The 20,851-nt window shown below is 42.7% G+C and overlaps 1 protein-coding gene across 1 annotated transcript in view; it reads right to left on the minus strand.

Annotated features, from left to right (window-relative positions):
- LOC144496048 (neural-cadherin) overlaps positions 1-20,851 on the minus strand; it is a 275,008-nt gene that overhangs the window by 119,182 nt on the left and 134,975 nt on the right. The window contains exons 2-3 of the mRNA XM_078216999.1: positions 6,005-6,196; positions 3,676-3,901 (exon numbers count right to left, since the gene is read on the minus strand). Of these exons, the coding sequence (XP_078073125.1) occupies positions 3,676-3,901; positions 6,005-6,196 (418 nt within the window). The remainder of the gene's footprint in view (positions 1-3,675; positions 3,902-6,004; positions 6,197-20,851) is intronic.

A 20,851-nucleotide genomic window follows, 5' to 3' on the forward strand; every position in this document is an offset into this window, starting at 1 on the left:
AACCTCTGAAATCGTTCTGCTCCTTTACTCCTTTTGAAGTTTTACAATTTACGGTACAGATTTGCATTCTGCCTCCCAAAATGTATTGGTTTAATAATAATTTCACCAATGCAATATACCAATGTGACTATATGCTTCTAAAGTCACATCCAGTCCTTTTCAACACTTGACCCTTTTACATCTAAAATTGTGCCTCCAAACCCAAATCCAGACCACTTATATTCAGATCTCTCGGGCTCTGCAGCGATTCAAGAAGGCTACTCACCACCATCTTCTCAAGGGCAACTAGGGATGGGCAATAAATGCTGGCCTAACCAGCGACACTCACATCCCACAAATGAAAAAATATATATTAATGAGATATATATATAACCTGATTTCTTCAGGTTAAATACTGGAAAATACAGTCAAGGTTTCCACCATTAATTGCCATCCACTGGAAAATGTGTATATGAGGGCGGTAGATGGTTGAATTGAGTATGGATTGATTGCATGCACTGTCTTGCATCATGCATTAAAATTAGGGGTAGCATTAGTGTTCTGCAATTCTAAAGGCTTGTCTGTCTTGTCTGGAGACAATACACATCTTTTTAGCCTGTCTTGATGCTCTCTCCACTCATGCTGTTTTGTTTCTTAAAGACTTAATTAGTTGTAAGTATTCGCATTCCAACCATTATTCATGTAAATTGAGTTTGTGTCTTTATATGCTCTGTTTGTGAACAGAATTCCCACTCACCTGAAGAAGGGGCTTGCAGCTCCGAAAGCTTGTGTGGCTTTTGCTACCAAATAAACCTGTTGGACTTTAACCTGGTGTTGTTAAACTTCTTACTGTATTCTAAAGGCTCCCATGGCTTGAGCCTCCAATGATACCAGCTTAAGTCAGTAGTGATTAGTATCACTGTCTAGTAAACACAGGGGACCCAAATCAAACTTTTTACAGGCAGCCCACAAGGCAGACACTATCCTGGTTCGCACAAACACCTGAGCGAGGTACTGGAAGATGTCAATCCCTCCAATCGATCCACACCACAGCATGAGTTCATGAACTGAAGAGAAGACATTAGTAGGAAGGGGAGGGGGAGGGGTAGTGGTGAAGGGTTGGACAGGGGGGAGGGGTGGAGGTGATGCAGGTGTCCTGGTGACCAGGGCAGCATGGCAACAGCGAGGCATGAGGCATAGAGTGCGCCACCCCAAATCAAGCTTTAGCTACGAGGAGATGAGAGAGGCAGGAGGCTGCCTTGAAGACCCCAGGCACGTGAGGTGAATGAGATTGTGAGAATGGGACAGTGTGAGAGATGGAAGGAGACTATGAGAGGATGGGGGTTGGGGGGGGGGGGGCGGAAAGAGTGTGAGGGGTGAGGGGAGATGTGAGGGGATGTGGGTTGGGGGGGTAAGAGTATGAGGGTATGGGAGGAGGAGAGTGTGTGAGGGGGTTGGCCAGCGAGGGAGATTGTGTGGGGGAAAGGAATGAAGGTTAACCCAGGGCTCCACTAACTGTAAATCTGCCTCAGCACAGAAGTAGTCTCTTCATCTGCCCTATGTGCAGGCAGATAGTAATGTCGCAACAAAAAAAGATCTTGGGAGGTGGCTACATGATGTTTCAGCAGTTATTTAAAATAAACAAATATATGTGTCATTTGGAAAATCTTAATAAAAATTCACACATCTCATTAGATCAAATTATTCTAAAACACACGATAACATCTTAAAACATGGTAAGCAAAGAGACAAATAAAACTTTTTTATATCCTAATTCATATCTTAGTGATTGAAATGCATCTCCTTTATGTGCAAGTTGAAACCAGGAAATGAAAATCCTAATTTACAAAATCACTGATCTTTCTGAGATAGTGCAGCCCAGCTCTGTGAAACAGGCAGAGGACTAAAAGATAGTGGGATGTTCCATTTTTTATAATCCACATTAGCAGCCATGAGGGATGACATTGCTAAGGAATTTACTGGCCACAACATATTTATTTCTTATAAACTTTACAACATTGTTACACCAGAGCCTTTTCCTATTGGAAATAGGAGGACATGAGGGGGCTGGACAGAGCAGATGGGGGGCAACTGTTCCCCCTTGTAAAAGAATCAGGAACGAGAGGACACAGATTTAAGGTGATCTGCAAAGGCAACAAATGTGATGTGAGAAAATTATTTTCCACACAAGGAGTGGATTGGGTCTGGAATGTACTGTCTGGAAGTGTGGTGGATGCAGGTTCAATCGAGGCATTCAAGAGGGCATTAGATGATTACTTGAATAGAAACAATATACAGCGGTACTGGGGAAAGGTGGGGGATTTGTTCTAAGGTATAATGCTCATTTGGAGAGCCAGGGCAGACACGATGGGCCAAATGGCCTCCTTCTGTGCCATAACAATTCTGTAGTATTTGTGGATCCAGGGCTATTTGTAAGAAGACAGTCTCAATAAAATAACATTTTGTTGTCTCACATTGACAACATATTCACCTCCTCCACAATTAACCTCAACACCAGTGCCCCGCAAGGCTGTGCCCTCAGCTCCTTACTATACTCCTTATACACCTTTGACTGTATGTCCAAATTCCCTCCAACTCGATTTTCAAGTTTGCTGATGACACCACTGTAGTGGGTCGGATCTCAAACAATGATGAGACTGAGTACAGGAATGAGATAGAAAATCTGGTGAATTGGTGAGATGACAATAATCTCTCCCTCAGTCTCTGTAAAATGAAGGAGATAGTCAATACTTCAGGAAGTGTAGTGGAGGATATGCCCCTGTCTACATCAATGGGGACGAAGTGGAAATGGTCGAGAGCTTCAAGTTTCTAGGTGTGCAGATCACCAACAATTTGTTCTGGTCCCTCCATGCCAACGCTATAGTTAAGAAAGCCCACAAATGCCTCTACTTTCTTAGGAGACTAAGGAAATTTGGCATGTCCACTATGACTCTCACCATCTCACCAACTTCTACAGATGCACCATAGAAAGCATCCTTTCTGATGTATCACAGTTTGGTATGGCTCCTGTTCTGATCAAGACTGCAAGAAACTACAAAGGGTTGTGAACAAAGCCCAGTCCATCACACAAACCAGCCTACCATCCATTGACTCTGTCTACACTTCTTGCTGCCTCGGAAAAGCAGCCAGCATAATCAAGGACCCCACGCACCCTGGACATACTCTTTTCCACCTTCTTCTGTCAGGAAAAAGATATAAAACTCTGAGGGCATGCACCAACCGGCTCAGGAACAGCTTCTTCCCTGCTGCCATCAGACTTTTGAATCAACCTTAAGTTGATCTTTCACAACACCCTAGCTATGACTGTAGCACTACATTCTGCACCCTCGCCTTTCCTTCTCTATGAATGATATGCTTTGTCTATATAGTGCAAGAAACAATACTTTTTACTGTGTACCAATACATGTGACAATCATAAATCAAATCAAATATTATTGTGATTTTAAGAATGGTTCAAAATTTTGAATTAATAAAACTTTTATTTGGAAATGGAGTTTCCTTTTGTTTGCCAACGTTCATAGCTGTGCTTTTCTGGAATGTTATTTCTGCTGATACAAAATGATGTCAAAGATGTACTGAAGGCATCTAGAAAATTTAGAGGAATGGCAGCTATTTAAATTGCCAATGTTTGAGCCAGTTGCTTTATACTGATAAGCTGTGGCAGTCAGTACTTACGGTTGTCCTGCTGGGGTATTTTCGGAAACAAAAACACTGTAGGACACATTGGTAAACTGTGGGGGTCTGGAGCCAACCAGAATGAAAATAGATGCAGGAGGGCCTTTGTTTCCCCGCTTATTGACAGCCAGCACTGTTAACACATATTCATTGCGTCTGAGCAGAGTTGAACCAGTGGTCCTGATGATGCCTGAACTCTTGTCAACTTCAAATCTCTCTTCTCCACCTGTAGTCATGACATGTGACGCACATGAAGAAAAAGCACTATAAATCCAAGCCTTTAGCTTATTCTGAAAACATCTTTACTGGGAAGAACAAGTCTTTAGACTGAAAGAACAGGATGGACTTCAGCATAAATTAACAACATTGCCAAAGGCTGATTTGAGATATTAGTACAATAAATATCACTGGTTGAAGAAATATCAACATTTTAAAACAGTGATCTTTGCAGAAGTGACAAGCATGAAGATTACTTTACTTTTTAATTGTAAATCTCATACGAGTGTAATTTATAGATATCTTCAAACTTCAAAAAGACTTGGGTGTCCATGATCAGGATTCACTGAAAGGTAACATCCAGGTACAGCAAGCAATCAAGAAGGCAAATGGTATGTTGGCCTTTGTTACGAGAGGATTTGAGTAAAGATGACTTACAGCAATTACATAGACCACACCTGGAGTATTGCATGAAGTTTTGGTCTCCTTAAAAGGAAAGATATATTTGCCTTACAGGCAAACTAATTCCTGGGATGGAGGGACTGTCCTGTGAGGAACGATTAAATAAACTGGGCCTTTATTCTCTGGAGTTTAGAAGAATGAGAGGGGATCTCATTCAAACATATAACATTCTTGCAGGTTTCAACAGGATAGATGCAGGGAGAATGTTTTCCTTGGCTGGGGTTCTAGAATCAGGGGACACTGTCTCAGATAAGGAGCAGGCCATTAGGACTGAAAGGAGGAAGAATATCTTCACTTGGAGGCTGATAAATCTTTGGAATTTTTTGCCCCAGAGAGCTGTGGAGGCTCCGTCATTGAATATATTCAAGACAGAGATCGATATGATTCTACATATTAAAAACATCAAACGATACATGGATTGTGCAGGAAAATGGTGTTCAAATACAAGATCAGCCATAATCTCATTGAATGATGGAACAGGCTTGAGGGGCTGAATGGCCTACTCCAGCTCCTATTTCTTATGTCCTTGTATTGTGACGTGAGATGATGAATACTGTCATTCGTGAACTTGTCCAAAACTCATTCATGAATTATCCAGTTCACCACACTCATGGAGACATTCACCATATCACGTGGCTGCCTAGCCAGAACATATCCTGAATGGGTAGAACAGCCTGTTTCCACCATAAAGATGCCTCAATGGTCTCATCTACAGACATCTGCAGCACTTCAGCCCAAATTGTTTTTTTATACTCTTGCAAGTCAACTCATTGCTTATTGATCAGTGACAGTTTTGTGGCAATGAGATACTCATCCAGACTTTTCCTAAGATTTCTCAATGCCTTCATTGGTTCCCATTCATAACTGCAATTCAATGGCCCCTGGAAAGTTTGGACAGAATTTAATATCCCTCCCCTCTCTGGGCGGGCTGACGCTATAGAAGGGTAGCCAACCTCTGGTGTTTGGCAGATTTCAGGGGCAGGATTTCCATCTTACAGGTGGCTTACTCCGACAGGAGGCCTGATGCTGCCCAGGTAAGTGCCTGATTATTTCAGAGTAACGTCAGGACTCCCGGAGAAAAGTAACATGGGGCTCCCACCGCTTCCCCAACCAGTGGGATTAACCCACCCATTGTGTCTGACTATGGGGTGACAAGATCAGGCTCAGTTCTCAAGGCTCATTAATTAATTGCCTGCTGGTATCAGTGTGTGACCCTCAGTTGGAGGAGAGTGCTCACTTGAGCAAAATATTTGGAAGAAGGTTAAAAATAACATTGCTGGCTATAACTTAATTACACCATAAATAATCTCTGTTCATAGAATACAAAGAGCAGCTGTAACCTCGACAAGAAGCCAATACTTTTATACAAGAGAAAGGGGGAACAAAGTTATCAGTAAAAGGCTGAAATATTGATCTGGTGAGCTGGAGTGGGTTGGGGGTGGGGAAGAATTGTCGGTGGGAAGAATGGAGTATTGGAATGCCAACTCAGTCAATCCTATCCTTTGGGCTAGTGGCTGGATTAAGAACAGCATTGGCTGAGGTACATGGGTTGGGATGGACCATGGAAAAAGGGGCAATACAAAACAAAACTACAAAAACCCCTATTTTGAAACACTTGGCATGTATAAGAATTTTCTGACTTTTTGTTTACCTTCTGTTAAGTAGTATTCTATTCCATCAGTGGAATGATCTGAATCATCCCATGCAGAAAGCTGGAAAATGGGTGTACCCTTGGGAGCATCAGAAGATACCACTGTGAGATAGGGGAACAACTGCATAGTCCATTCTGGAAAGCTTTCCCTCAACACGTTGATTGTCAAATGGGATAGGTACCAGTCTTCGCCTGAAAAACAATCAATAGTCACCACATGGTCTTGCACATTCTTCTCCAAGTGGGTCATGATGACCTTTTCACAATACATTTCATTTTTCCAACTACAAGTGAACACTGTTAATTGCAACATCCTGACCTGCAAAAATAGAACTGTGAAAATGGTAAAAATGTTCAGCACAATGAAAATTAACAGTGCAATAGAAAAAAGAAAGACTTAGGCCAAAATGTTATCACCATTCACGCAGTGGGATTTTCCCATCTTGCCGCAGTGAATGGAGATTTGACTGAGTGCCAAATTCTCCAACCTCACTGCAGTGGGAATGTGATGTGAACGGCCAATAAGATTGTGCCCTTACATTTTTATTGCACATTTTCATGACCTTAGAAAGTCTCAAAGCACTTAAAGTTAAAGTTTATTTATTAGTCACAAGTAGGCTTACATTCACACTGCAATGAAGTTACTGTGAAAATCCCCTAGTCGCCACACTCCGGCGCCTGTTCGGGTACCCCGAGGGAAAATTTAGCATAGCCAATTCACCTAACCTGCACATCTTTGGACAGTGGGAAAAAACCGGAGCACCTGGAGAAAACCCTCACAGACACAGGGAGAACGTGAAACTCCACACGGACAGTGACCCAAGCCGGGAATCGAACCCAGGCCCCTGGCGCTGTGAGGCAGCAGTGCTAACCACTGTGCCACCTTGCCACCCACTTTACAGCCAATGAAGCAATTATGAAGTGCAGTCACTGACGTAATGTAGGAAATGTGGCTGCCAAATTATGTACAGCAGACTCCCACAATAAAATGATAATGTAAGTTTGATTAAATGATAAATACTGGCCAGGGCAACAGGGATAATTTGCTGCTCTTCTTCGAGATGGTGCCATGACATCTTTTACATCCACCTTAGAGGGCAGGTGGAGTCTCAGTTTAATGTCTCTTCCAAAAAGTGGCATCCCCATAACTACAACTTAATATTCAATACTCCCTCAATACTGCACTGGAGTGTCAGTCTAGAATTTTATGCTCAAGTCCAGGAGTGAAACTTGAACCAAAATTCTTCTGAGTCAAAAGCAGACAATGCTGGGAAAATCTCCGCAGGTCTGACAGCATCTGTGGAAAGAGAATAGAGCTAATATTTCGAGTCTGGATCACCCTTCATCAGAGTCATCCAGACTCAAAATGTTGGCTCTGTTCTCTCTCCACATTTGCTTTTACTTTCTGACTCAGAGAGTGCTACCAACTGAGCCAAAGCATGTGAACATGGGGCCACACTTGCATCAATGTCAGCATCAAGACTTTTGCTATTATCTACCTCAGGACAGTTTGGATGCAGCACCACGCACATGGAAAGTTTCTCTGGCTCAGACTCAGAGAAATACCCACCCAATTACATTTCTCACTCCAGTCATCATAACCTTCTAGTGTAAGATTGCAAATTAATTCTGCATTATGGCAGATTTTTGGGCTGGACTTATAACTGCTTAAACCAGTTGGGGGAAGGGGAGATTTTCAACACATCAATTAGGACTAATTCTCGGAGAGCTTATGTTAAGCAGCTACCCTTGCTCACCACCTCTCTTGAGGAATGGAGTCTTTCGTGTGCAGAATACCAATTGCATACAAATCTCAGAGCCCACGTTCATATGATATTTTCTCATGTCATCAGAACTTCGACCAATTGATTAACAATGATGGCCAGGTAATGGCCTACATATCTCAGGCAGTGAAATCAATAAGTGACCAGATAATGTTTCAAGTAGCTTCAGGGGGAAAGAAGGTTAACCAAGATCCCAAAAGAACTCCTTCCTCTTCAGATTGTGCCATGGAAAAGTTTACTCCACTCGAGAAACAGAAAAAGATGTTGATTTAACATCTCATGCCAAAGACAGAGCCTCCTAAAATGTAATACTGTTACAATGTGCCACAAACTCTTTAGAGGAGTTCTAATTTGTAATTTTATGTATAATAAAAGCATTGACAAACACTCAGCATTTCTCCAAGAAGCCAGATGATATGCTGTCTTGGGATGTTCACTCCCTGCTGCCCCTAATTGACAAAACTTATCTCTTTTGTGTTGGCATTTTAATCATTTATAAATATCTTAAGAACAGTTTTAGCACACATATGAAATTTTGAGAAGCCCTGGAAGAGAAAAGACTACTTTCCCCATCAAACCTCATCGTTCCATTATGCTAACTCTTGCTATCAAAATATCTAACTACAATTTGAAGAATTTCAATCTTTCTCTCTCTATGACCCAGATTTATTTCAAATATTTATTCCGCCTTTAATAAAAAATTCTGATAGTTTTAAAAAAATCAGTGATTTCCAAGTATGTCCTCTGGTTTTACTTCCCTGCCTTAATTAAAAGTAATAATCTGAGTGTAATTTATCTATGCTATTTAATATTTTACAGATTTCAATGAAGGTCTTTCTTAATTGCTTTTTTTCAGACTGTACAGCCAAAGCCTCTCTAATCTTTTCTCATCCCTTTTCACTTGGGATCAGTGTTTTTCTTCGTCCCAGTTGACTCTGTAAAAGTGAGAATTCGCTTCAGTGATAGCATGCTTGTCTCAGTCAGTCAAGTAGAAGTTCAATTCCCACTTCAGGATTTCAGCACATAATCACAACTGACACTTTGGTGCATTAGTGAGGGAGTGCTGCACTGTCAGATTTGTAATCTTTTGCTAAAACATTTAGTATAGTCCATTTGTCTGGTCGGATGGATGTAACAAATCCCATGGTGCAGCCTGACTCACCGAGCAATGTCATGAAAGATATGCTGGTATACATAAAAGATCAACTCCGAAATGCCAGCGCACTTCCGATCTCTCTTGAAAAGAAATCTCATACCTGACGTCCAGCAAACCCACCTTCAAAATTGCCAGTGTGGTCTACCCCTATCCTCCCAGCTGAATGGATATTGCTCATGTAACAGAGTAATTAGGGCAGGGGGAAAAATCAAAACTGAGGAGTTTCATTGTTAAATAATCTACACAGTGATGTTCCTGAGTGGGTAGTTGGGGTGCAGTGGGTTGTTAGCACGGCGTGTTTTTAGTCCTGAAGCTTCATTTCCAATTCAGTGAAGGGGGTTTGAAAGATGTCCTCTATCCTTTGGCTGTAAGCATCTCGTGCAAAATGAGTCTGTGTAGCCTCAAGTTAAGCAGAGAGCCACTTCCCTTAAATTTAGCGCTGAACTGGCAATCTCATTAGAGAGGCAAAAAAAGGAGTGCTGGCACAAGAGGTAGAAATCTCACGACTTGGTGCAGGCTGCTCTTCTGAGATTGGTGTTAATGCATATTGTAGAGGGAAGGTAGACAAAGCTTTACTCTCCATCTGCCTTGTGCAATATCTGACTTGCAAATTCTTCTTGCAAAGACCGGATCCCTGAAATGGGAAATGATTGCACTTTACAGCACTCAACTCCCTCAATTTGATGAGCAGGAAACTATACTTTCTTTTAAAAGACATTACTTACAGTTAAACCATTAGTGTTCAAATGTTGTATTTAAAATAGGGGAAATGAAAGTTTTTTTTTGAATAAAACTACTGTGGATACAAGTAGGCCAGAAGAAAAATTAAGCAATTTTCAGACTTAGCTGTCAGAATAAGTGGGCATATTGTGAGAAACTGTAACCACAGAGATATTGCGAGGACAAGGCAAGGAGATGTCAAATCACGAGAAATATTGGTAACATAGACTCATGATGATCAGCATTAGAGCACCACTGGGACTCGGCTGGAGGATCATAATGGGGTAACAAATGGAAGCCCTATGATCTTTTGAACTGCAAACTTTGGATCTCATTCGGGAACTAGTTTGTGTCTCAGTTTCAATAAATAAATAAACCAACATCTACAACTCCGAACATAACATCAACCCATCATGTGTCAGGTCCGCTGCCAGCTGGTAGATGCATCAGCTGCATCTGAAGAATCATTTTTCATGGCAACTGCAGACCTTAAGTCCCAGATTGTGCGCTCTCTGGTATTTAATGATGTAACATGCTTTGGATTATGGTCGCTTTGATGAACTAAAATGCTCAGAAAATGAGCTGCATTCCTTTCAACCGCATAAGCTTTAGAAATCAATGGAGTCTTGATAGAGCTCAAATTTGAAGCAAAGAAAAGCACACAGCGGGCGATGGCTGTAGGGACAAAATGCCCTTTCCGTGGTTTGCCGTAACCACGGTGCTCCATCTGCTTGATGGGACTTGCACTCTGATTAGCATAGCTACTTTCCTCTATTGTTCTTGTCTGCTACGCTGAACTTAGCGAGCTGAATAGCTCTCCGGTGGGCGTGCTGCTGTTTAATTGACAGTACTACTCCTGTTTGAGGACTAATCAGTCGCTCAGTGGCAAAAGAAATGGAAGTGTGCCATAGATAGAGTGATAAGAGTAAACAATCCTGCCTCAATCTTTATCTAAGCTGTGGTGTGTCGAGTGGAGGCAGGGGCTGTTGCAGGGAGTGAAATGTTTACCAATAACAGCCCTTAGGATTAAGCACAAATACTTGTTCTCTTGTTTGTGTTAACATGTAGGCAGGGAGTTAGTAAGATGGAGTACGTCTAGCCAATCAACAAAGTCAACTACAGGAGGAGTCCCTGGATTTACACAGCTCAACAAACAACTAGTATAAGTGCTTACATATCAGTGACAAGTAACTCCCAACTCTTTCATCAGTAGCTCATTTCTAATTGGTATTTGGTTTCTTTATTCAGGCATCAAGCATGCTTAGACTTCAGTGAAAATACCAGTGTACTGAAGCTTCTGTGTTAATGAGTAACCAGATGTTGTTGCCTCAAGCATATCCTAAAGGGCACTGCTGCAAGTGCAAATTAAACACACTCAAAATAGGTGACAAATTGGCATCACAGATTAATAGTTTGTTGTCAGTCATAAAGCAAATACTGTGTGAGGAAATACTCAGTTACCCCAACTGGATGTATTGGTTTCCAAATCTCTCATATCTTGTTCATACATCGATCTTCCTAACTTACTTCAGAGCATGAACCACACTTAGAAAGTTTAGTCAGTGGTATCTTTAATAGCTGCAATGCCCCAAATAGTATGGTAAAGGGGCCTACAGTACCGGAGGAATCCTGCGATAATCCCTGATCTGTGCTCAGTTAACTAATTTTAACAACACCAGGTTAAAACTCTTACTGTGTTTGCCCCCAGTCCAACGCCGGCATCTCCACATCTGAGCAAATTTTACCAGGGAAGCAATTGGGTGGTCCAGTTTGGTTTCAGAGACGCCCCTCCCCCTCAGTTCGGGAAGAGAAAGATCAGCCATAATTCCTGCTAGAAGCTGTGCTGGAGTGACTATTGGTTGAGAACAGGGATCGTAAAACCATGGTGCCCTCCTGAGTTGAATACTGTGTTCATAGTCACACGCAGAACAAAGTGCCAGTGTATTGCAGGTGCATGTGGTACTGCGCCCCAATAACTGTCAGCACCTTCAGGACAAGAAGAAAAAAAGTGGAAAATATTTTTTTCTTTTAAATGATTGACTCAGGAGCCCTTTAAAAATGGTGGATGGGCCCTTATTCTGGGATTCCCAACCCCATTCCTGAACTGGACGGTTTTTGGGAGTGCCTTTAAAAGGTGCTGACTGCTGTCGGAAGCTGGTATCCAGTGCTCGCAACCTTGCCTGTTCCATTGCAGAGATCGATACCTCCTACTCCTCCACAATTTTCATGGAGTCAGGCCAGGTTTGTAAAGATTTGAGGTTCACAGCCCATTAGAGGAATCGTGAATCCCTGAGTACATGAGGTGACCTTTTAAAAGGTAAGTGCAAAGGCCCCCTCACTCTCCTGTGTCAAGTTACACGACCCCAGCCACCCCCTCAGGCCACTCATACCACCGATGCCAGGTTCTGCCCTTCCACCCAGCCCCTGTCCCCAACCCAAATTCTGCCCTTCCACCCACCCTATCAGGCCCCTCAAGCCAGCCCCTATGTCCCCTCAAGTCCCTATGCCAAGGTCTGCCCTTTGCCAAGCCTGGCACTTCAATGGCCTTTGATTCACTGTGCACTTCTTAGAACCAATGAGCACCACACTGTAAAGTGGGATGCGCAAAGCTTTGAAAAAATGTGATCCTTTGATCATTTTCCCTGTACTAGAAAAAAAGTCTGGAGAAGCTAAAAAGTGTGTCAATCATCCAGGCCCCTTGAAATTTCCAAAACCACTAACCACAAACACTTGAAACACCTTACCTAGGTCAACAAACATTGTGAAATTAACTACAGAAATCAGAGAGTCTGAGCTATCAATCAAACAATGCTTTCTCTGGGGAATTCGGCGTTCTGCTATTCTAACTGATGTCTATGCACCCAGCTAAATGTACAGCCTTTTTCCAAAGCTTTTTTTTTACATGTACCATGTTACATGGTGGTGTTCATTGGTTCTAAAAGGTGTACAGTGATCAATGGGCATGGAAGTGCCACGGTTTGACATTGGGGGAATGAGGAGCTTGAAGGAGGGGGGAAGGGTAGAGCTTGCCATTGGAGCATGAGGAAACATAGAGGCTTGGTGGAAAAGTGAAGCTTGGCATAGGGATCATGGGGTGTTGGGCATGGCTAGGGCATGATGAGTATTTGGAGGGTGAATGGGATGTGAGGGGTAAGGGTTGAAGTGCCTTTGTGTTTTTTCACTGGGACAAAGTCCATGGCACCAAGGCAGGCTTATTAAATAGCCCGTCTCTGCAACTAGCAATCACTGTGGCTATCTCCACACTTCTTCCCAGGTCAGCTGGCCTGACTCTAGTTCACATCCAGTCCCTAGCAATGAAACTCCTGCCTTAGAATTCCCACTGGGAATTTTCCCAACTCCCCTACCTACATCAAGGATGATTTCTGAACTTGACAAGCCTCTCCCATTGTTTACATGGCAATTCTTCCTATTGAGAAATTGACTAGAAGGGTATCAGGTTTAGAGATTGCCATTTGCGAGTAGCCCACAGCAAATCCCATTGAGGGGGACAGTACACAAACTTTGTGCTGCCCGCTCATCTGAATGTTTTCCGCATATGGTTCAGGGCTGAACATGGCTGACTACATGTTCAGCAGGGAGTCCCAAGCCCATGGATGACTAGGACAATGCACAGTGAGCCTGTACCTCTTAAAGGGGAGCCTCATTCATGCAACAGAAGTTGCTGCAACTGCTTCTGAAAAGCATGGCTGGAAAGTAATGGAGCCTGTCCTGCCATTTAATAAGATTGTGACTGATATCTCTACTTCACTTTCTGCCCTGATCCCCATATTTCTTGATTGTTTAAGAGTCTAAAAATTGATCGAGTTCAGCCTTGAATTTACTCCATGACCGAGCATCCACAGTCCTATGAAATAGAGAATTCCAAAGACTCATTATTGAAGAAATGTCATTTTGTCTCAGTCTGAAATAGCGTCCCCCTTTCCTAATACTATGACCCAGAGTTCTTGACTCTCCAGCTAGGGGAGTAGCCCCTCAGTATCTATCCTGTCAAGCCATCTCAGAATCATATTTGTTTCAATAAGACCACCTCCTTTTTCAAAATTCCAGATTTATTTTTCATTCTTGGGATTTTTGGCAAGGTCGGCACCTAATTTCCCTTGAGAAGGTAACAGCCAGCTGCCTTCTTGAACTGCTACATTTCGCCTAGTGTAGTACTGTTAGAATGGGAGTTTGGGGATTTTGACAAAACAAGTGAAGGAATAGTGATATAATTCCAACTCAGGATGGTGTGTGGCTTGAAGGGGAATGTGCAGATGGTAGTGTTTCCATGTATCTGCTGCTCTTGTCCTTCTAGATGGTAGTGGTTGTGGGTTTAGCAGGTGCTTCCGAAGGAGCCTTGGTGAGTTGCCGCAGTGCATCTTGCAGATGGTACGTACTGTGCGTCGGTGGTAAAGGGAGTCAAAGTTTATACATACTAATGGGGTGGCAATCAAGTGAGCAGTTTTGTCTTGGATGGTGTCAAGCTTCTTGAAGTTGTTGCTCGAGCTGCACTCATCCAGGCAAGTGGAGAGGATTCAATCACATTCCTGGCTTGCACCTTATTGAAGATGTTTGATAGGCTTTGGGGAGTCAGGGGGTCAGTTATTCAATAAGAAGTTTAACAACACCAGGTTAAAGTCCAACAGGTTTATTTGGTAGCAAAAGCCACACAAGCTTTCGAGGCTCTAAGCCCCTTCTTCAGGTGAGTGGGAATTCTGTTCACAAACAGAACTTATAAAGACACAGACTCAATTTACATGAATAATGGTTGGAATGCGAATACTTACAACTAATCCAGTCTTTAAGAAACAAAACAATGGGAGTGGAGAGAGCATCAAGACAGGCTAAAAAGATGTGTATTGTCTCCAGACAAGACAGCCAGTGAAACTCTGCAGGTCCACACAACTGTGGGGGTTACAGATAGTGTGACATGAACCCAATATCCCGGTTGATAGCCAAGTTCCGCACACACAAGGACGGCCTCAACCGGGATATTGGGTTCATGTCACACTATCTGTAACCCCCACAGTTGCGTGGACCTGCAGAGTTTCACTGGCTGTCTTGTCTGGAGACAATACACATCTTTTTAGCCTGTCTTGATGCTCTCTCCACTCCCATTGTTTTGTTTCTTAAAGACTGGATTAGTTGTAAGTATTTGCATTCCAACCATTATTCATGTAAATTGAGTCTGTGTCTTTATAAGTTCTGTTTGTGAACAGAATTCCCACTCACCTGAAGAAGGGGCTTAGAGCCTCGAAAGCTTGTGTGGCTTTTGCTACCAAATAAACCTGTTGGACTTTAACCTGGTGTTGTTAAACTTCTTACTGTGTTTACCCCAGTCCAACGCCGGCATCTCCACATCAGTTATTCAACACAGAATTCCCAGCCCCTGACTTGCTTTTGTAGCCATAGTATTTATATGGCTGGTCCAGTTATGGTTCTGGTTAATGGTAAACCACCACCCCTCCCACCCCAATGAGAACAGCGATGCTGAAAAAACTCGGCAGGTCTGGCAGCATCTGTAGGGAGAGGAAACAGAGTTAATGTTTGAAGTCCATTTGACGCTTCATCAGAACTAAAAAGAGAGAAAATACAGTTCAATAGCCAATACATTTTTCTCTCTCTTTATCCTGATAAGGACTAAACTCAAAACGTTAGCTTGGTTTTCTCTCCTTACAGACGCTGCCATACCTGATAAGTTTTTCCAGCATTCGCTGTTCCTGTTTCAGATTCCAACATCAGTAGTATTTTACTTATTTTCATGATTAGGAGATCTATTGTTTCTACAGCTCTTGGAGGTAAAGGGATTAAGGGATATGGGGGGGGAAGGCAGAATCAGGATATTGAATTTGATGGACAGCCATGATCAAAATGAATGGCAGAACAGGCTCAAAGGGCCGAATGGCCTCCTCCTGCTTCTAGTTTCTGTGTTTCTATATTTCTGTTGCTGGAGATGGTCATTGCCTGGCACTTGTGTAGCATAAATGTTACTTGCCATTTATCAGCCCAAGCCTGAATGTTGTCCAGGTCTTGAAGTACATGGGCACAGACTGTTTTAGCATCTGAGCAGCTGTGAATGGTGCTGAACATTGTGCAATCATCCCCACTTCTGACCTAATGATGGAGGGGAAAATCATTGACGAAGCAACTGAAGATGGTTGGACTTAGAGGAGCTGCTGCAGCAACATCCAGGGACTGAGATGACCAGTGTCCAGCAACCACAGCTGAGGTATGTGCTAGGCTAGGTATGAGTCCAACCAGTGGAAAGTTTTACTCCTGATTCCCATCGACTTCAATTTGTTGTTAGGGCTCCTTGATGTGATGTTCAGTCAAATGCTGCCTTGACGTAAAAAGCAGTCACTTTCACCTCACCAATTGAATTTAGCTCTTTTGTTCACGTTTGGACCAAGGCTGGAATGAAGTCTGGAGCCATGTGATTCTGGCAGAACCCACACTGCACATCAATGAGCAGGTTATGCTGAGTATATTAAGTTGATCTTTCTCTACACACTAGCTATGACCATAACACTGCATTCTGCACCCGCTCCTTACTTTCTCCCCTATGTACTCTATGAACGGTATGCTTTGTCTGTATAGCGCACAAGAAACAATACTTTTCACTGTATCCCAATACATGTGACAATAATAAATCAAATCAAATTAGTAAGTGCCTCTTGATAGCACTGTCAACACCTTCCATCATTTTGCTGATGACTGAGAGTAAACCCATGGGTTGGTAATTGGCCGGATTGGATTTGTGGACAGGACATACCTGGGAGACATTTCCAGGTCGATGCCAATCTTGTAGCTGTACTGGAACAGCTTGGCTAGTGGCACAGCTACTGCTGGAGCATGAGTCTTCTATTGTCGACATGTCCTCAGGGCCTATGACCTTTGCTGTATCCAGTATCTTGAGCCATTTTTTTCAAAATTCATGAAGTGAAAAGAACTACTGGGATCTATGACTGTGGAGACCTCAAGAGGAGGCCGAGATGGATCATCCACTCAGCTCTTCCAGCTGAAGATGGTTGCAAATGATCAGTCTTGTCTTTTGCACTGGAGTGTTGGACTCTACCATCATTGAGGACAGGAATGTTTTTGGAGCACTCTGCTCCCATTAGTTGATGTCACAGTTCCAGCACTCTGCATACTTCAGTCACATGGATGGAACACCATCCTCCCAGGGTGCGAGCTAGGTCGGAAATGGCTGCACATCCCAGCTGATACTTTGTAGCATTGGTGCCAGCAACTGCAAAAGTCCAATTTTGTGGCCTTTGTGCTTTACCATGAAGCTATACTCTGCTCAACTTACATTCAACAACTGGTGTGTGTATTCATTCAGAGATCAGGGGAAATTTTGGTGTTTTTCCTTGTACAAAGTCCATGTGGCATTGGCATCACTTGGAATGATCAAAAAAAAACTTTGTCACAAGGAATAATGAGTTTTAAAAACAGGATTGTGATCCCGCTAGCCCAAGAGGTGGGTCAGTAGTTGAAATCGCCTTACAAGCCACCCCCATCGACAACTTACATCAATCCAAGAGGTTCCAGTTTTAACCTGTTCTTTTGGGCAGTCAAGAGTGACACAGCTGCATTTTCTTTAGAAATGCAGATCGGGCTCTGATAATACCATCTGACTGCTATATGAGCCAGAAACCTAAGCAAAGAAGGCATCCTGGCGTTCCCATCAGGTCAACCTAGTGGGAAGAGGAGTCAGGGCCAGAAAAACCCCAAAACATTGTATAACTTCTTCAAAGATTTTTCCTTGATGTGCCAGGAAAAGCAGAAGTGTTCACCAGGACCTCACAGGAAAATCCTCTCTTGTAGCAAATGTATGTGGTTTCCCTTGGCACCTTTCTGCACAGCACGGGTAAACTTCAAAGAACTGAGAGCAGGGAGGAGTATTGAAGCTACATTATCCCATTCCCTGACATTGAGTGATGGTAGTCCAATGTATAGCGCTCCACTCCATTTCAGTCTGAGCTAGTTCTTGATTGACAGTTTTGTAAAAGAGATTAGACGTACTGCATACCACGAAATTGGAATGAGCTCGGGTCTGGCAGGCAAAACTCTGTTAACTTCTGCCAGGGTAGCAGGTGGCAAAGAGCCAGAGCCAAAGGATCACCAACCCAGAATAATACAGTCCCACAATAAGCTCCTACAAAACAATGCACTATTATGGTCAGAACCAAAGGGAGTCATCACAGTAAATTAATTGTACCACATGAGCAAAGTCAAGCACTGGAATGTAAATGAAAACCCTTTGTATTTTTCAAGAGTTTACTTTTCAAAATAATATGTTCTATTTGCTTCGAAGTTGTGCATGAGTAACCGTTCTTGTTTTCATATATATATTTTACCATATCTGGCTGCAGTCCATCTCCATGCCAATAGTGGTGAGAAAGCTTTGGGCAATTTTATTCAGCACTGGTTTTAGAGCAACTTTCACTAACAGTTGACAGAAGGTGTGTGTGTTTTATGTCCGAAGTATATTTATATAGTGAAGTGATAACTGAGACAAGCTTGACTGTCAGAAAATGGTGATAACATTTTATATCTGGGTTAACAAAGATGGTGAACTCTATTTCTAGTGTGCAGTATGTTTCATTATAAGTCATTATTTAAGATGCAATGAAATCGCTTGTCAGTGCCGGATGATGGAGATTAATAAATAGCATTCATTCCTTGTTGTAAATTGCTTTACTCCACAACCTTTTGTTTAAGACTCTTTCTGTGCTGAATGGATTTTGATTGCCTATAGAACAAGTTTTACAACAATAATTGACAGGTAATAGTAGCTAATGTCCAATGCACTGACGCAAGGTGAAATAATCATTTGACCTTGGTAGGGTTTCTATAACTACCTGGCACTTGGTTAACTAGATATTTGGGCGGGCTTGCTGGTTAGCTATATAATAATCGGGATTTTAAACTTTCAGTGTGAACCACTTTATGAATATTTAATACCCAAAGGTTCACCAATTAGGTTAAGTTTCAATCAGGCACTTGCAGCAGAAATTGAGAGACATTTTTATGTATTCGCTCAGATATTCATTGTTGTAAAATATATTATTAGTAGTCATAAACTTTATTGTTAAGCAGACCATCAGTGAATTTGTACCTCACTGGTTGCATGTTTTACAATGAGACTAATGAGTGGCATTGGCATGAGAGACTGTGATTATGTTGACCTGGGAATCAGTCACATGTTCTTGAGGATGAAGGATGTCAGTACTGTACCTGGAGAACTTGCTATATTTTACACTTTTTCCAATTCAAATCTGAAAACCAAACCTGGTAAATTTTGCAAGTATGTGGTAGAAATAAATCTAATGGCAAAAAATATTTGCGCAAATAAGTGATATATTGGCAATTATGAATTGAAGAAGAAAATCAGCCACTTTTCTCCCACTTAATAACTATCTAGCAATACCTACTTTATAACTTGCTGCTGCTCATTATCAAGGCATGCGAATGAATAATGACCATATGGATGAGGTATGAAAAGATAGAGCCTTGCTCCGGTGAGGAAATCAACTTCATTGAGATAGACAGGAAGAAAACAGAACAGGAGGAAAAAGACAGTGGTTGGAATGTTACAGCTATTCATGCCGGTGGGATTTTCCCATCCCATTGCTGTGAATGAAGATTTGGCTGGGCGCCAAATTCTCCTACCTCACTGCAGCGGGAGCATGGTGTGAAGATCACACCCAGTGCCTGAATTTGAATTGTCCCTCACTTTTCTATATATTGTTCATTATGTCCAAAAGAGTGCAGCAAAACCCTAAACATGAAGCTGGGTCAGAAGGAGGGCAATCAACTTAAAAAGTCAACTCTGCATCTTCCTCCACCATTGATGCAAGACCGACTGAGTATTCCAACATTTACTGTTTATATTTAAGTTGTCCAGCATCCACAGTATTTTGCTAAATACTTTAGGGGCCATCTAGGCAATACAATGGGACAGATTTTCCAACTCTTCCCGCTATCGGGATCTTCCAGTCCCACTGACAGTGCACCCCCGCTGTAGGTTTCCCGATGATATGGGATGGATTTAATGGGAAATCCTATTGACACCAGCGGGACAAGAAGATCCTGCCGCCGGCCAATGGCACGCTGCCTCCCACCTGAGAAACATGCTGGGGCAGGCGGGGAGCGGGGGAGGGGGGTGGGGTGGAGAATCTCACCCTATTTTTCTCGGTTCCCAAGAACGCTGTATAAATGAGCCAACTTGCAATTTATTTCTGAAACCAAGCCTTGTCAATTTTGCAAATAAATGAGAGAAATCAATAATAGAACATAGAACATAGAACATTACAGCGCAGAACAGGCCCTTCGGCCCACGATGTTGCACCGACCAGTTAAAAAAAAAAAACTGTGACCCTCCAACCTAAACCAATTTCTTTTCGTCCATGAACCTATCTACGGATCTCTTAAACGCCCCCAAACTAGGCGCATTTACTACTGATGCTGGCAGGGCATTCCAATCCCTCACCACCCTCTGGGTAAAGAACCTACCCCTGACATCGGTTCTATAACTACCCCCCCTCAATTTAAAGCCATGCCCCCTCGTGCTGGATTTCTCCATCAGAGGAAAAAGGCTATCACTATCCACCCTATCTAAACCTCTAATCATCTTATATGTTTCAATAAGATCCCCTCTTAGCCGCCGCCTTTCCAGCGAAAACAATCCCAAATCCCTCAGCCTCTCCTCATAGGATCTCCCCTCCATACCAGGCAACATCCTGGTAAACCTCCTCTGCACCCTCTCCAAAGCCTCCACATCCTTCCTGTAATGTGGGGACCAGAACTGCACACAGTACTCCAAGTGCGGCCGCACCAGAGTTGTGTACAGTTGCAACATAACGCTACGACTCCTAAATTCAATCCCCCTACCAATAAACGCCAAGACACCATATGCCTTCTTAACAACCTTATCTACTTGATTCCCAACTTTCAGGGATCTATGCACACATATACCTAGATCCCTCTGCTCCTCCACACTATTCAAAGTCCTCCCGTTAGCCCTATACTCAACACATCTGTTATTCCTACCAAAGTGAATTACCTCACACTTCTCCGCATTAAACTCCATCCGCCACCTCTCGGCCCAACTTTGCAACCTGTCTAAGTCTTCCTGCAAACTACGACACCCTTCCTCACTGTCTACCACACCACCGACTTTGG

This window comes from Mustelus asterias, chromosome 7 (genome assembly GCF_964213995.1).
Source record: "Mustelus asterias chromosome 7, sMusAst1.hap1.1, whole genome shotgun sequence".
Taxonomy (NCBI): domain Eukaryota; kingdom Metazoa; phylum Chordata; class Chondrichthyes; order Carcharhiniformes; family Triakidae; genus Mustelus; species Mustelus asterias.